General features: G+C 52.0%; 6 protein-coding genes across 6 annotated transcripts; 3 read left to right on the plus strand and 3 right to left on the minus strand.

Annotated features, from left to right (window-relative positions):
- Positions 1-483: 483 nt before the first annotated feature.
- On the plus strand, positions 484-1,428 carry CkaCkLH20_00631 (uncharacterized protein; the record flags this gene model as incomplete). The annotated part of the gene is made up of 1 exon (XM_038883351.1): positions 484-1,428. One exon carries the CDS (start codon positions 484-486, stop codon positions 1,426-1,428), a length of 945 nt encoding a protein of 314 aa, XP_038750946.1.
- Positions 1,429-1,646: 218 nt separating this feature from the next.
- CkaCkLH20_00632 (NCS1 nucleoside transporter) lies at positions 1,647-3,486 on the minus strand (the record flags this gene model as incomplete). Its single annotated transcript, XM_038883352.1, has 4 exons — positions 1,647-2,774; positions 2,826-3,057; positions 3,112-3,279; positions 3,332-3,486. 4 exons carry the CDS (start codon positions 3,484-3,486, stop codon positions 1,647-1,649), a joined length of 1,683 nt encoding a protein of 560 aa, XP_038750947.1.
- Positions 3,487-4,443: 957 nt separating this feature from the next.
- CkaCkLH20_00633 (uncharacterized protein) lies at positions 4,444-5,938 on the minus strand (the record flags this gene model as incomplete). Its single annotated transcript, XM_038883353.1, has 2 exons — positions 4,444-5,340; positions 5,426-5,938. 2 exons carry the CDS (start codon positions 5,936-5,938, stop codon positions 4,444-4,446), a joined length of 1,410 nt encoding a protein of 469 aa, XP_038750948.1.
- A 1,964-nt stretch (positions 5,939-7,902) lies between these two features.
- On the plus strand, positions 7,903-8,373 carry CkaCkLH20_00634 (uncharacterized protein; the record flags this gene model as incomplete). Its single annotated transcript, XM_038883354.1, has 1 exon — positions 7,903-8,373. One exon carries the CDS (start codon positions 7,903-7,905, stop codon positions 8,371-8,373), a length of 471 nt encoding a protein of 156 aa, XP_038750949.1.
- Positions 8,374-12,533: 4,160 nt separating this feature from the next.
- CkaCkLH20_00635 (mannan endo-1, 6-alpha-mannosidase DCW1-like protein) lies at positions 12,534-14,176 on the plus strand (the record flags this gene model as incomplete). The annotated part of the gene is made up of 3 exons (XM_038883355.1): positions 12,534-12,621; positions 12,718-13,448; positions 13,514-14,176. The coding sequence occupies 3 exons, from the start codon at positions 12,534-12,536 to the stop codon at positions 14,174-14,176; spliced, it is 1,482 nt and encodes a 493-aa protein (XP_038750950.1).
- A 1,197-nt stretch (positions 14,177-15,373) lies between these two features.
- Positions 15,374-16,111, minus strand: CkaCkLH20_00636 (uncharacterized protein; the record flags this gene model as incomplete). Its single annotated transcript, XM_038883356.1, has 1 exon — positions 15,374-16,111. The coding sequence occupies one exon, from the start codon at positions 16,109-16,111 to the stop codon at positions 15,374-15,376; it is 738 nt and encodes a 245-aa protein (XP_038750951.1).
- Between the last annotated feature and the right edge of the window lie 407 nt (positions 16,112-16,518).

Consider the following 16,518-nt stretch of genomic DNA (forward strand, 5'->3'; position numbering starts at 1 on the left):
GCAGTACCTGTACGTGCGTTTGAAACCCAACTGGGATAGTCTTCTGTAGATTCTTTTTTTAATCTCTCAACTTAGATATGCCCGTCCAAAAGAACGTTGATTGCGAAACAAAACCCCCACGTATGTGCTCAAACGATTGAAATTCACCACATATTAGAATGCCCGAGTAAGGTCACAGATGCTCGCGAGCTGTCATATCAGTCTGATTTTGATCCTAACCACAAGTGATTAGTGCCCGAAGTGCTTTGCAGCTGTGCCGTTGACCTGCATACCGGCCTTCATCTTGAGAACCAGGGTCAAAGGCTCGGCATTGCTGTTTACCATGTCCCTGATTCGCTAAAGATTGCTCTGAAAAGAACTTTGGAACCCATCAATACCCCTCAGTAAGCAAAGCAACCCTTGAAGTAGCTCACCACACCAATCTTTCCTTACTTTCCAATCTCGAAGACCTGAACTTGTACAACAGTAGTCCCGCTGCAAGACATGAGCTCGACGAACCAAATGGCGGTTGAGCGTCAGAAGGCAGACGCGTCATTGAACGATAAGTTCGTCCAACTGTCTGACCTGGTTTTCTTGCTATCGGATGTCGGAAACCAACCCGATGAAAGCCTTCTAGGCGAAAAGAATGGCCCTGACCTAATTCTCATTTATGGCTGGGGCGACAGCAGACTCAAACAGGTCGCGAGGTTTGCCGACGGCTTTCGCATCATCTACCCTGAAGCCAAAATTATCATCATCCTAGCACCCATATTCAAATCTTTGTTTTCAAGCCAAGAACAGCGCGTGCAACGAATACAACCTGTCCTCGACGAAGCCTTTAATTCAAACGCTACGCACCTTTCGTCGACTAAACAGCCCTCTATCTTGGCCCACGTCTTGTCCAACACCGGGTGCTTGTACTTCACGGCAACCCTGGAAGGGTATAGACAGGAATTCGGCCACGCCATGCCTCACACCCTCCTGATCATGGACTCCGTCCCAGGCTCCATGGACCACGACACAAGCAACATCGGAACCCTTGCAGATGCCGTCGCGCTCGATGCCAAATCAAGAGTTCCCTGGCCGCCACAGGTCACGAAGGCATTTTGTATCATCCTACTCTACGTCATGCGAGCCATCGAGTTGGCCCGTTCACGAGAGAACCCGATTGTGGTCAGCAATAGAATGTCGAATGACGAGAAGTTTTCAACCAAATCAGCTCGACGTCTCTATATTTACTCAAAGGAGGATCTGATCACCGCCTGGCAGGCCGTGGAGAAGCATGCTGCGGAAGCAAAACAAGCTGGGTATCAAGTGGATTGCAGCTTATCTGAAGGGAGTGGGCATGTAGAGCACATGCGACGATGGCCGGAGAGATATTGGCGTTTGATAGGAGATGCATGGAGCGATGCGATTGGCGAGATGGTAGTTCCGAAAGCACGTCTTTAAGATCCATATATTGCCTTAATACCACGTATAGATAGGTTGCAAGAATCGGATATCTGAGAGTTGTGTTCATGCGGGCAATAGATAGGTTACAAGTCAATTATCCAACATTAATATTCTTCATTTCATCAACGTAAGAGGGGTATCTGAAGAGAAAGGACTACAACTGGAACCGTAGGAAAGGTCCAATACTAGATCTGACTAGGTCTAGGTCGGCTACCTCAGACCGCGACTGGCTTCTTGGAACCATCCTCGTTGAGATGAACAGGCGTTCCCTCGATAGGCCCATCAACCCTCTTGGGTCTTTCGAAAGGCGCCATGCCCTTCTGGATGGCAACATCGTCATCGAAGGTTCCATAAAGGTCAAAATCGTCCTGGTACCCGAGTCTCTTGGGCTTGAAGACGAAAGTCAGGAACGCGTAAAGTGCACCTGCTTCCAAGAACCCAAAGATGTAGTTGCCCAGGTAGTACTTGTAGAGACCATCATTGATCTTGACGTTAGGGTTGACGGCAGCGATCATTCCCGGCATGGCAGGAACAAAGCACACCACCCAGGCCACAAAGGCTCGCCAGTTGAACCCGCCGGTGTACCAGTAAGCTCCATCCTTGGATCCTGTGTAGAGCTGGCTGATCTCGATCTTCTGTCGGCGGATGACAAAGTAGTCCGTCATCATGATACCGGTCAAAGGACCCATGAAGACGGAGAAACTGGCGGCAACAGAGACGAAGACGCTAGCAGTGTTATAGAACTCCCACGGCTGGACAGCCCAAGACAGAGCAGCGGCAATGAGGGCGCCGCGCCTGATGGTGATCCAGGTCGGAAGCAATCCAGCCAGATCCATGCCGGCGGCGTAACCGTTGCCGAGAATGTTCTCCGCGATTTGCCCGAGCACAAAGCCCAGACTGCAGAAGAACGCTCCGGCACGCGACTTGGCGTTGTAGTCATCCATCATCCACTGGGTGATGACAGTCAAGGGGTTCCACATGGGTTCCTCCAAGCCCCAGATGGCCATCGAGGCCGAGGCTGTGAGAATGGCGAAGATGGGAACGATCATGCCCGGGATGAAGAGAGAGAAGACTATTCCAGGGACTTGGCAGCCCTGGCGCTTGGCGAAACGAGTGAAGTCGCTCTGATTCAGAACACCGGCGGAAATGTTTCCGACGGAGGCGATGATGCCGTAGACCCAGGCCCATTCTTTGGTCAGGGTGGATGCTTGCTTCGCGCCGGACTCGAAGAGGGGTCCGGTACCGCCGGTGGTGCATGCCCAGATGGTGATACCCATCATGGTGACGAGAACGATGAGGTTGGCAGTGATAACGGGAACCTTGGCTTTCTCTACACGGATGAGCTGGACGAGTCAGCACGATCATGCTACCGCAGCTTTCAAGAAGACTCTTACCAAGAATGGGATGGAAATCAAGTGGAAAAGAACGAAGCCGATGAGGTCGCGAGTGTTCATGTGAGCACTTTCGGGGAGAGTGTTCTCCATGGTGAGGAACTTGTAGCTCCAGCTGCTCAACATAGCCGACACGCAAAGTCCTCCAAGCCAAGCTTGAGATCCGTACCAAACAATGGAAAGCATGATACGGATGAGCTGGCCGATATAGGCGCCGTTCATACCCAGGATGATTCTAGTCGCTTGTTAGTGCTGATTACGCGACCTCGAAGAAGAGAACATCATTTACCTCTGAGACACAGTGAAGCCGATGTGCCATTCACCACCCATCCACCCGTTGCCGATGACGAGCAAGCAGATGAGAACTCTCGCAAGAATCATGAGGCCGATGGTCTGGGGGATGGTGAGACCCAGCGACAGCAAAGACGCCGCACCAGTCCATGCTGAGATGCAAAGGCTAAAGCTCGTCAGTTCTGCAACCCATCTTGCTTTCTCGATGTGATGCTTACTTGGAGATCGATCCAAACCCAAGAAAGGCCCATACACCCCAGGTTCTACGGTTTGGCGGGAGCGGTGCGATGTCTGGGTTGATCCATTTCGTCGTCTCATACCCGTGCTCGGTATCGTCCCTCACCCTGAGCCTGTCGAGGATTGACTTGGCCATCTTGTCTCGATCCGAGTCGTCCTTAGTCAGTTGAAGGCGTTGAAAGTCTCCACACGACTTTTGCGAAGGATCGTGCTCATATGTCTACCAAACACCCGGGACTTGTTGAAGAGCCTAGATGCAGGAGATCTGGTGGGATGCCGGAAGTAAAAGGAACAGAGCTATCTCTGCGTAAGGGCCTCACTTTCTCTTATGTCGGCAGTGAAGAAAAAACCGCATCACCCCCACACGGGATCGATTCTTACCCATGACAACCCTCCCCGGGATGAGGATGAGAGCCAAGTAGCTTATCAGATTGAGTGGTGCGACTTGCATCTGCAGGCTTGACCCTTATCAGATCCATACATCCCTGGCGGCCCCATGGATCACCGCATCGAGCTCCCACCAAGGACAACACGCCGACAGCCCGCCGAGGTCGCATCGAACCCCGCACCTGGATCCCAACCTCCCAGCCCGTTTGTGGGAAAATCGCCTGACCAGGAAACGGGACCGAGGGTGAAGGGGAGGAAAAATTGTGATTTCCGCTCTTGGCGCAGGAGAGTCGCGGTGGCTTGAATGGTGAGAAAATGCCCGCGTAGAGAAATATGCGGCAAAGCGATCATGGGTCGCGCCCGTTATGACATTGCGGGCCTCTTCATTGGTCAAGTTCCTCGGTGAAGGTCTCGAAATACTGTTATCATTGATAGCTTCTCGTGATAGCGTAGATAGCATCAACCATGCCACGTTTTAGGGTCTTGGGGAATCCGAGACAATGGATACGGCACGGACGAGCCGCGGGGTGTATCCATGACTGACGTGCGTTAAAGAGAAGCCTATTTTAACGTCAAAGATTTCCTTCAATTAGATGATGGGTTCGTCCCAAAAGTTGGTGCCTCCCACATGCCGACTAGGCGAACACTCCCTCGCCCGCTCAACGCCATTCCGAATGCCCACCCTCCACCTCGATAAGATAGATCTTCAGATAGGGAGACACTCCCCGGGATAGCTTTGAGCTAACGTCATCCAGTCCCAGCCCTGACCTTCATCTCTAGCTTTCCACACCCGCTCCTCCACAAACCTCCGCGTCCTCTCCACGGTCACGGTCTTCCGATGCGTTCCTATCGAATCGAAAACATCCAAGACCGCACCTCTGTCTTCGACATCAGACATCTCGCACGCCGCTAGGAAAACAGGCCACAAAAGCATCTTCGTCTCCTCTGGCGGCCCGGTTGCGTAAAGCATTACATCGTGAGCTTTGCTCAGAGCTTCACTATCTGCATCCAGAGACGAGCCCGGGAGCTCGAACAACCGATGCAGGTACAAGAGAGCCCCCGCGCGGTAGCATGCAGCTTGCGCCCTAAACTTACGCGACGAGCGGAAGGAGAGGCTGTCAGATATCATGGGTCTCCAGGATTCCAGCCGCATGCGGAGGGAGTCGGCTCTCAAGGAAATATCGGAATAGCCCGTGTCTAGCCAGCTGTCGATGCAGAGGGACGAAGGCAAAGTGTCATCAGCGGTGGAGATGTCTGCTTGCCCCTCCGTGAGTGCGTTGCTGAGGACTGGCTGGAGGACTCGATCTCGAACCTCCTCCGCTAGCGTGCAGAGCTCCTCAAGCAGAGGCATCATGGTCACGGTGTACCCCAGCAACCGGTCGGGCTTGGGCTCATTCTCGAGCCAGACATACGTAGGTACTCTAGGCCGGCGCAACTGTACCAGTGAGACCACGAGATCCTGCCTCGCCAGCGCCCGGAGGTAATACCTCGCCACAGAGGAGACGTCTCCTCCCGTAGAGACGTGGTGGCTGATGAGGGACGCCACGTTGGACAGGACTGTGGGTATGGTGGCATGGTGACCTGGTTGGGCCAGAGTGACGAGCTAGACCCTGTAAGCATGCGATCCGTGTTCATCACCCGAGATTGACAATCGGATGAGAACGACCCACACGGAGAGTAGAACTCACCTCCATGGCGCAAAGCCCAAGCAGAAGAAAGAGAGCCTCTTCAAAGTAGTAGCTTGACGGCTTCATGCTCCTCAGATTTGCCAGTATCCTCGCTCTGCGATTCAGCACCGGCAAGAGTGAGTTTGCCGACTTTCCGACGAGATACGAATACCCGACCGCCGAGATGGCATCAGCTACTGTTACTGGGTCCTGCTGCAGCATCATCAAGACGTTGGCGTTCATCTCGCTCACGAACTCCTGCCCAATCAGCAGTTCGAAGGGATGTCTGTTGAAGTAGACTTCGAAGTGAGGCTCATCTGCCACTGGCACTGTCCCCGGCGGAATGAGTGAGAAGATCCGAGTACTCCCCAGAGTAGGCGGCGGCCGTGTCTCAGTCCGCGCCGGGGATGACACGGCGCTCAACTTGGTCACCGAGGACTCGCTCGCCGGGGTCTTGGGCGAGAGTCCCGAGACCGACAACTTGCTGCTGCTGACATCAGTGCCGCCTGTGAGAGCAGAAGTCGCTGGAAGCAATGACGCGGTCGATGTTCGCGAGTGGGTAGCAGGCTGTTTGTACCCCTGACAGACATGCCGGCGTCGGGCGCAAGTACCGCATGACGGGCGAATCTCGTCGCATTTGACCTTCGCCTTGCGACAGTCGATGCAGCCGTTCCGCGACCGTCGCGTGGGCGGAATCACGGGCGGCATATTGGTCGTGGGAACGTGGAGGACTGGAGCGGTCTCGACTATCAGACGAGGGCCTTCGCTCTCGGATAGGACTCCGATTGAATGCTCGAAATGTTGATCAAGGTATGTGGCGGGCTGGGAGCGCGCGATAGTAGCAGTGCAGGATCGTTATCGGTTTCCCCTCACCTTTCCCACAGACGCGATATTTTTCTGCAACAGCTTTGTGCTTTAGGGCCTCTTTAGCTGGCCCAGGACAAGGGTGTAATTGTATGCACGGCGGCGGCATGCTGGGTGGTGAGGGATACTTGATTATTATCTTATCAGATCATCTCCGACCCAGAAGGCCCCGCGAGTAAGCCAGGGTTCGCCGATATTAATGAGGGGATGGGGGACCACTTACGGCGGCACATCGGAGGTGACGAACTTGCTCGGCCGGGTCTAGTTCGCGACGTGATGAGCAGTTGAGGTCCACAAGAGGGTCCATCTCGGTAGTTGATCAGGAACAGTTTTCAAATATTGGACGAGGTTTGAGGCGTCTGCTGCGGTACCAAGTGAGTAAATGAGTCATTTAGCTTCCGGGCCGAGGCATCGAGGCTATTGAATGAAGAATCTTTCATCCATCGGCTGGCCTCGGCCGCTGCGGTGAGGATCTCATACTGGAATCTTCAATCCAGCCCGGAAAACCATGTCGGTTCTGAAAAACCCACTTCCCGAGAGATTTTCTCGGATTTTCGGCCATTGTCCGAACTAAACTTGAAGCTTAACATTCACCGAATACTCAGATGCTTTGAAATATCCAGTGTGCCATGTCTTTAGATACCTAAATGTAGGTGTTACGCTGTACCACTTAGAATGTGGCTGTGAGCACTCAAGAATGAAGGTTGGTGAGCCGGACATCGTCCTAGCCGGATGTCTGTCGATATCCCGTGACAAAATTGGCCTGTTGCACGCGATGGATGAAACACAGACGGCCTCCGGTCCACAAGTCTCATGGGAGTGAACAACTTTTCACGTCGCCGGCACGTGGTGTGGCTCATTGTCTGCTCAACAGAATGATGCCTCTATCACCGGGCGACATGATTGCCACAGATCAGCCCAACTCAAATCGATTTTCAGGGTCCATCTCAAGCGAGTTAAATAATAGGTGAATGACAAACGCCAATCGAAGGCTTCACCCGTCACCACACCCGAATCTGGGACTGATCAACTCATCTAACCAGACAAATATTTTCCATATTCCCTGTTTTCCAAGTCTTTCCAGACGTGTTCTCAATTCGCCCGCCGTCAAATGGCTGCCTACCCCGCAATCCTCCAACTGACGAAAGACGTGCTGTCTCTGCCGTGGCTGATCTCACCACTCCCACTTGGCAGTAAGACGGATGACATCAACGGTCGATCCCGTTCGCTAGTGCCTACTGGTAGCTCGGTTTGCCGTACAACAACACGCTGCAGACGGCGAGCTCAAACGTTGAGGATGTAAGAACAGCCACTCGTATCGCCTGAAATGGACAAATCCGTTTGCTGCTGTGCCACAGACGATGTCATTTAGGGTTGTATTTGCTGGTTCTAAGTGAGGCGGTGACACACGCTGCGATCATCTCCCGCGAAGGTGGCTTGACGTGAAGCATGACGTCTGAGAAGATCGCAGAGCATGACCCCCATGGTAGATAAAACAACGAGGAAGTTCCGTTGTCAAACTTGTTCGGATGTCTTTCCTGGCTCATCAGAAAACATCTGGCCACTTTCAGAGTTGCAACAAAACACAGAAGCTATAATCTCTTCCTCAAGAACACCATACATAACCACCCAACATGCCATCCCTACCAACAGAAGCCTCAAACGTAGCTCGTGACGTTGCGTTCACCTTGATCAACCGAGCAACTGGTAGCAAAGTCACCAGCTCCGGTAGAGGCGTTCGGTCCACTGCCAGAGCCATCGGAGGCGGTATCATCGCGGCCATTGTTATTGCTTGCGTAGTTGGTATCGCCGCCATCATCCTCGCCATCTTTTTCTTCCGTCGACACAAGAGACAACGTCAAATCCGCGACAAGGAGATGCAAAAATACTATGGCGACAACCGTTCAAGCATGGGCTCTAGCAACTACAACCCCAACACGGCAAACAACACTACCGCGAACCCACAGGGTGGCTACAATTATGGCCAAGGATACGGGTATGCGCACACTGCCACGCCCGGTCAGTACGGATACGGAGCACAGAACGGCAGCGGCGTCACTGGAGTTCCACCGGCGCACACTGCGGATCATGTCACCACCAAATAATGGGATGCGCCCAGTACTTCAGCTGGCGTAGGATGAGAGTGTGAAACAGACTGAAAGTACGATATATCTGTAATACCTTTGTAAACATATGATGAGCAGCGATCGATAACGATGCATGATACTGTTTTTCTTTTCTTTTCTTTTTTTAGATATACAAGAGATTCCATCATATTCGCATTGAACATCTCGCCGTATTCACTGATTCTTCCAACAGTGACGTAGCTGATACAATCTCACACAAAGACCCATGACAGCGTTGGAAGACATGCTAAATATTTTCTCGTCTTCATCTATGGAAGTTCATGTCGCCTAATCGGGTCAGTATTTGAAGGCGACAGCGTGTGCGATGACACCATGGTTGCGTACCATATCAAGATTTAAGGCCTCCTCAATGAGCACCTTCACAGCTTCATGTACGGACATCATTTATCATTGAAATTTGTGTCAGATTCGTCTTCAATTGGAATTTGCAACGGAGTTAGATGTCTGGAGAGCTCGATATATGCTTTCTCACCAAAATAGCAAAGTAATCTCATTACCAAGTTCAGCCTTCCACTATCTACACCGATCTTGGTATTTTCCCCAGAAGCCCACAAAGACTCCCTAGTCCACGGGATAGTTTGATATCAAACTCACAGGACCAACTGGCGATATCAAGATCTATCGCGGCTTAGGCAAAGTGGATAATGAATTGGTTCAGTTAATATCATTGGGCATTGAGCATACTCATACGAGTTGGTTGTTGTGGATAGTACCAATAGTATAGTACTCTATGACATCAAAACTAAGTCATTTGACGTTTTCATACACTGCCATTGTCGCTTTTTGAACTTCAGAAAATACCACACATGTATGTATGGATTAGGATTAAGGATGTTGTATTGGACACATGCAGCAAACGCTCCATCATCTTCTCTTGCTGAAGTTTCACTTTCAACCTCGTTCGCCTGCACATGGTAATGAAGCTTTGTCCCCTGGCTGCAGCAGCAGCGACTGCATAACCTTACCGTGACTTCCTCCCTCTGAATCTCATAATAGCAAGATTCAGTATTACTCGTATAGTCTCAGAGGAAGTCTTTTCAATAACACGATCTTCCAGATTGTTTCAGCTTTACTCTACTTCGGAAGAACGAATCAGTCACTGCGACCTCTATAAGTCCCTCGAGTGTTTCGCTGGACCGATGGTTACCTCAGAAGGCTTTGGCATTGGCTATTTCTTTTAAAGCAACCGGCATAGTGAGCGTGGTACAGTTGCTGCTGCTAGAATTCCCCCTATTTCGTGGGAGCAAATTGAAGATCAGAATGTTCCGGCGAGATGTAAGTGTGGAATCTGAGGCGGCCAATCAGTTGACATCTATTGATTGTAATGATCTATGAGAAGATAGAAAAGATAACATGTCATCTACGTTGGACTGCAGCGGAAGACTATGTGTTCGAGATAAAGTCATCTTATCACGCGGTATCCACGATGAGACGCCGAACCCTATGCCCTTCAGTCAGAAAAAACTGCCTATGAGATCTATGAGTAATCATAGTCTGATTGAACTTTTTCCGACTTTCAGGCGAAAATTCTCACAGTATTGATATGGTTTTCCATTGAGCAACACTCAAACCTAGCAATTAGTTGCTGATCATTGTACCTGGGCGTGTCTGAGCTGCATTTGTGATTACATGTATTATCGCCTACAAGTAGTTCAAATGAAGATGGGGTATTCTTTCTCTGAAAACAGTGTGAGTTCAACGATATTCGTCAACTTGTAAGGCAGGAACTAACTTGTCAAATGCATTCCTCTCCGTGCCGCTGCATCAAATACATACCGTACTTTTCTACAACGATTCTGAATATTCAATTTTTTGGGAATCTCAACTGCCTCTGACTTATGCAGCCTTATGATTTGCAATCACATTTACAGTAGTGTATACCGCCAAGCAAGTCTCCCACCTCGCACAGCTTGGGTACTTGGCGTTGAGATGGCCTCGGGTTGCGAGGCGGTGCCGGAGGGATATTGCAGACGGGATTCGGTACGCGTGCTGTGATCAAGTGGTGAGTTTTAGTCGGAAAAGTCCCCCGAACGATAATGAAATCAATCGTCAGGAGGCGAATTCGACCAACTTTTCCGACGTTAATATTGAAGTTAATGAAGTTGATGAAGTGGGCATCAACAGATAGCGTTCAATCTCGTGTAGGGGTGTTCATTCAATGTGCCGTGCGCCACGTTCTGTCACTCGCTAGGAGACCAACAAAAATTGGTGCAACTGGATTTCTTCCCTTCCTTCCCGATCACTTATTTGGTCTCGGTCGATGTAGTTGGAGTTTTCCAGGCGGTATTCATTAATTCGAAAACGATGAGACGCAGGTTCATAAGTGAGTGAATGACTCTCAGTTTGTGAGTGCATCAAAGTAAGGACATTCCAGCTCTGCCAAGCCTTCAAAATACGGTGCGTTATCAGAGTCTCCATTCAACGGTGGTCCAAGCATTTGAATACACTTGGCAGCCATTCTCTAACATGAACGCGTTGCGTTGGTTTGAGTTGCGCCCAGCATTTGGAGAAATGCGGTTTGATGATGAGCGACAGGGGCAGCACATTCCTTACTTCTCGACGGTTGCCATCTTTCAAGTTTCCACTAAAGAAGCCAATGCCACTGCATCAGATTGTCTCTCAGCGCCCTCAAGTGGTGGCAGCTCAGCCCCGATTCAGCCAGGGGTTACAGATACACTAGGCCCAAACCAAGCCCTTGGGGCTGGCTCAAAGTCGGGCTTGGAGTCCGATTCATGTGCTCTCGGCGGTTAACCGGGACTGTCGGATGGCCTGTCCCGTTCCCTACACGACGAACCCCCGGGGACCGGTCGCCCGTCTGATACCTGTCCGTATGTTGAGCTAATGTTGACTCCGTGCATTGTTCGTCCGGACTGGAACCGGATTCCCGGCGTCCAAACGTCTGACAGATCTGCCGTGTCAATCGCGCCGCAACAGGCGTTGGCTTCCGGATGCCGGAGACGACTGGAAACATCGACAAGACCCCAAGAGCCCCCAAGACCCCTTGGCCCAAGTGTTCCGGCGGATGATCTCACAAATACGGGTGATGCCCAGGCTCGCCAAAGTCCAATAGATGGTGCTGCCCAGACCAGCCATCCCTGAGGGTATGACATTCCCTTCGCGTTCTTTTCGTATAAGTCTCTTGGCGTGCCTGCACACTAAAACCGTCCAGTCGTGGATAGTGACGGGGCCCGAGGCCAGCTAGAATGTGAGATTGGATGGCAGGACCTGCACCGCCCCAATGCCCAGCCAAGCTGTGCACTCTTGGTGTTTTCCACTGCTTGGATCCTTTTCGACTGCCATCGTCTACACCGCGTCGTCATCCCCTTCTTGGAACATGCCGCCGTAACAGAACTAACCTTCGCCTAAGGTCTTGGGGCCTTTACGTTTCCTGACAGATGGCTCCAGAATGTCCAGTTCTCTCCAACTCTCCCCTGTCGTTCATCCCTTTAGACTCCAGTCAGGTGGCCAGGGCCCCAAATCCATCTCAGGTATGCGAGGTCATCCTGCCACCGGCCTGGCGCCAAGTTGGTCCAGGAGACAAAAGTGTCATCGATGCCGCCGATGCGACCGTCTTGCGTTTCCCCAGATTTTCTTTCTATCCCCGGAAACCTGCTTTTTTAGCTGCATTCGCATCTTCCGCTCGTTCCTGAAGTCGATTGCTTTTGTTTATTCCTACGTCATTCATTCTTGATATTGCTGGCAACGCGATAAGTTTACTGCGTCTGATTGTCGAAGTTCGGGAGCTATCCAGACGCTGTCTCCAAACATCTCTCAACCATACAGCCATACCACGATCAATTTAATCGAAAGCAACCGGATTCGGACATCAAAGCCACTTGACCCCAACATCCCAGCCATACCTCCTGCAAGTGCGCCATCTACCTCTCAAGGTTGCAGACACCATCGACTACCCGATCCTCCTCTCCCCCACCCCCCGTCCATTCTAGAACGTCAACGATCGACCGTCCCAGCGACAACGGTCTCGACGTCGGCTTGCAGTGCAGTTGTGATATCTCTTCATGCACTGAACTCAGCGCGGCCCACGAACTACTTTGCCGGTTACCTCGTCGGAACTTCAGCTTCGAATAAGCCGTCTCAATTCCTCACATTCGCTCGACATGCCGTCATCAATCGTCTTGAGGCTTGCGCCCGCGGCATTGCTGCTGTTGGGTACTGCGCAAGCCGAGTACTCTATAGACACAAGAGGTATGGAGTGTGTGCGCCGCAGTTCTGGGTCGTCTTGACCTCATCTGCCTTGTCTTCACGTCTGGTTATTTGGTCTAACTTATACTCAACCAACAGAACAGGTTCTCACAACAGCTAGCACACTCGCGTACGATCTCATGTTATTCTACCAAGGCAACAAGACGGGCGAGATTCCAGGCATTCTCCCAGGGCCCCCGGATGACGGCAAAGGAGACTACTACTGGTGGCAAGGCGGCGCCATGATGGGAACATATATCGACTATTGGTACTATACCGGCGACGAGAGCTACAACAAGGTTGTCACAGAAGGCATGCTGCATCAAGTTGGACCTGGACGCGATTACATGCCGCCAAACCACACGGCCTCTCTCGGCAACGATGACCAAGGCTTCTGGGGAATGTCAGCAATGTTAGCAGCCGAAAACAAATTCCCGGATCCTCCGGAAGGCGAACCGCAATGGCTTGCGCTCGCGCAAGCGGTGTGGACAACACAAGCCAGTCCGGACCGTCACGACGGGACTTGCGGCGGCGGCATACGCTGGCAAGTTCCTCCCATGAACGTTGGCTATGATTACAAGAACACCATCTCGAACGGCATCTTCTTCAACATGGGCGCTCGCTTGGCTCGCTACACCAATAACGACACGTACGCTCGCATTGCGGAGGAGACTTATGACTGGCTGTGGGCCGTGAACTACATTGACCACGAGAACTACCGCGTCTACGATGGCGGCCACGTCCCGAAAAACTGCACCAACGTCTTCAAGGCTACCTTTTCGTACAACATTGCAGTTGTTATGCAGGGCTGTGCGTTCATGGCGAATTACGTAGGTCTTACCTCGGGAGTTTATGATGCGTAGTAGGATGGAACCCAGGCTGACAAGAACAACAGACCGAAGATCAAAAATGGGTTGATCGCACTGAGAGACTGGTCGAATCCGCCATCCGAGACTTCTTTGCCGATGGCGCTGCCTACGAAGTGCCGTGTGAGATGGACAAAGGACGCTGCTCCCAAGACATGCTGAGTTTCAAGGGCTATCTTCATCGGTGGATGGCTGTCGTTGCTCAACTTGTTCCTACGACTCGCGAGCAAATCGCGCCGGTTCTTCGCAACTCAACGCAATCTGCGATCAAGCAATGCACGGGCGGCAATTCCGGACGCGTATGCGGCTTCTACTGGACCCAGGGCGTGTTCGTCGACCCGGCTGTCGATAAAACGAGCGGTGCCGGCGAGCAGATGAACGTACTCGGCGCGGTTTTGAGCACCATGGACCCGCCCGTGCCGCCCGCCACAAACACCACCGGAGGCACTTCCAAGGGAGACCCGAACGCCGGCATGGACTCTCACCCGTACCGGGAGTTCGAACCCATCACTACCGGCGACAAGGCGGGCGCGAGTATCATAACCATCGTTGTCCTTCTCAGTGCTGTGAGCATTTGGGCATGGATGTCTGTCGGGGCGTCGGAGTGGAATGAGAGCAAGGGCAAGACTTTACTGAAACCGGAGGCCATGGAATCGACATCGAAGGAGAGCGTATTTCCAGCGATGAAGTGATTTGCAAGAAGCGGCGTTGTTGTATTTGGGTTTCTTCTCTTGGCGAAATGGTTGGTTTGGACATTGCGTCCTGAAATTGGGGTCCTTCGCGACCTGATCACAGCGCAAATTAAGCGCGCACAGCTATTTGGACGCAACGGCTTGGGATAAATACTTTGTCAAGGCATTGAGCGGCGTTATTTAGTTAAACCATATTACCACTGGCAGCTTTCGGCATCAAACCCGGTTGTTAGTGCTTCTAAATGAATGAGAGTCATTAAAGACGACCCCAAGACCAGGTCAGACAAGGCATCATAAACCATTAAGGTCTTTGTCTGGATTTTGTGAGCACTAGCTGGTCACACGACCAATGTCGATCTGTTTCAAAATCCCGCTACTATATGTGGTATCTATTTGGCAGTCTCAGCAGGATCTGCTGACTCAATCCGAACCGCGGTAACGACATCCAACTGTATGTAAGGTCCCTCCACGATTACTGGCAACGAATACGGCGGCGATGGAACTTCAACTGATCGCACCGAGCGTACGACGGGCATGTCGTGAGCACTGACGTACGACCTCCCCCATGGTCTCAACCCTCCATGCCTCCACCACCACCACCCCTTGCCCCCGTTACTTGAAGTCGACTGCAGCTCCGAGAGAGGCACCCGCCTGCTTGCTGGCCCACTGATGATCACACGGTGACCGTATTCCCGTATTGGCGTCCTCATGAACGCGTATCTATCGAGGCCCGTATCGTGTACATCTTGTGGTGCGCTGAAAAGGATCGTTGATGTCCATAAGATGCAGTTGAACAGGCCGTTGGCAGCCAAGACGCAGCCGGCGAACGCGAAGTACGGTATACCGAGATCGATGCCGAGGAGAGACGTGATACGGCCCACAACAAGCGGTACACTGCATCCAACATATACGAATGGATAGAGTAGGAAAGCCGGATGGTATCCGGACAGTTCGCGTCGGCTTCCTGACTCCCCGCTGCTTCTCTTCTTAGGTAGGTGTCGGCAACTTCTCTTCTGCCGCCAGAGAGTGAAGAAGACAAAGGAATACAGAAAAACTGTCAGGACGATGGAGATGATGACCCAGAAGTAGTGCGCCCATAGTCGCCAAGGATCGTAAGCGTTCGATATCCAGCACCTAGCAGAGGAAATGGTAAGTCGGCAGCTCGATCCTAGTCTACAATCCCCAGCAAGGGGAGACTTACCACACGTTAGCTCTCATGAAGAAGGACTCTCCAGGAGGAGCGGAGGGCGACGTCACTCCCACACCCGCCCCATTTACCCCAAAATCGAACGTCCACAGGACAGCTATCGCCGTGTAAACCGCCCAGGGTGGGACCTTATACCCAAGACCGACCGTAAGAAAGGTATTAATAGCAATGACCGACAAGAACAAACTTGCAGCGAGATTGCTCGTAGACCCTAGCCATCCTTGAGCCCAACAGACAGACGAAGGGGCATATATCCCATCTGCATATACCCAGTAGAAACTCAGCCCATAAGCCAGCGCTTCCATCATATCCGCCAGCAGCAAATTGTAGACCAGAATCGGAAAGGGATTCCGGGCCTGGACCTCTTCCTCCTGTTCTCGCGCCGCTTCATCGATAGCCCGTTGTCCTTGTTCGGCCGCTAGCCTGTCGAGTTCCTGGAGACGGGCGAATCCGGTCGCTCCGGAGGCCGGGGCGTCGAGCCCGAGAGTGAGGTCCGGGGTGCCTCCGACGAAGATCGCATTCGCATTATGTTGCCGTGGTATCGACTTTTTCTTCTTGGCCTCCTTCTCCTCGAAGATTTCCTTGACGAGCTTGTAAGTGATGAAGAGCCACAATACTAGTGTCGCCAGGAATGACAAGAAGGAGACTGCGGTCAAGATAATCAGCCCACTGCGATGATTATCTGGAAGGGGTGCCAGTGTTCCGCGCAACTGCGCCGCAGTGGACATGATTGAGCGCACATCGAGACATGTGAATGGTTCGTCGATGTCAGCCTTGCGGAGGACGAGATATGTGTAATAAAAGGAGATTTTCCCCCTCAGACGGCTAGGTTCGCCGTCTTCTTCTTCGAGCCTCCCTTGAACTTAGATAGATCCTTGGTCCATGTCTCGCAAGGCCTTTTGGTGCTTGTAGCATGGCGCGGATCGGCGGCAACTGATTCCTTTCCAGTCATCTCAGAATTTGTGAGAACTCTGCCAATATGGACTCCAATGAGCATCCGGACGGCCGGCAAAACTCTAACGCAGGTTGCTTCGTTGCAAAGTCTAAGTCGCGTGCCCCCCGCGCCCTAGTTCGATAAACCACAACACTTGTTGGACCACTCGTTCTTTTTGGCCAATTGAGACGACGATACGCA

This window comes from Colletotrichum karsti (genome assembly GCF_011947395.1).
Source record: "Colletotrichum karsti strain CkLH20 chromosome Unknown Scaffold2, whole genome shotgun sequence".
In the NCBI taxonomy this organism is placed as follows: Eukaryota; Fungi; Ascomycota; class Sordariomycetes; order Glomerellales; family Glomerellaceae; genus Colletotrichum; species Colletotrichum karsti.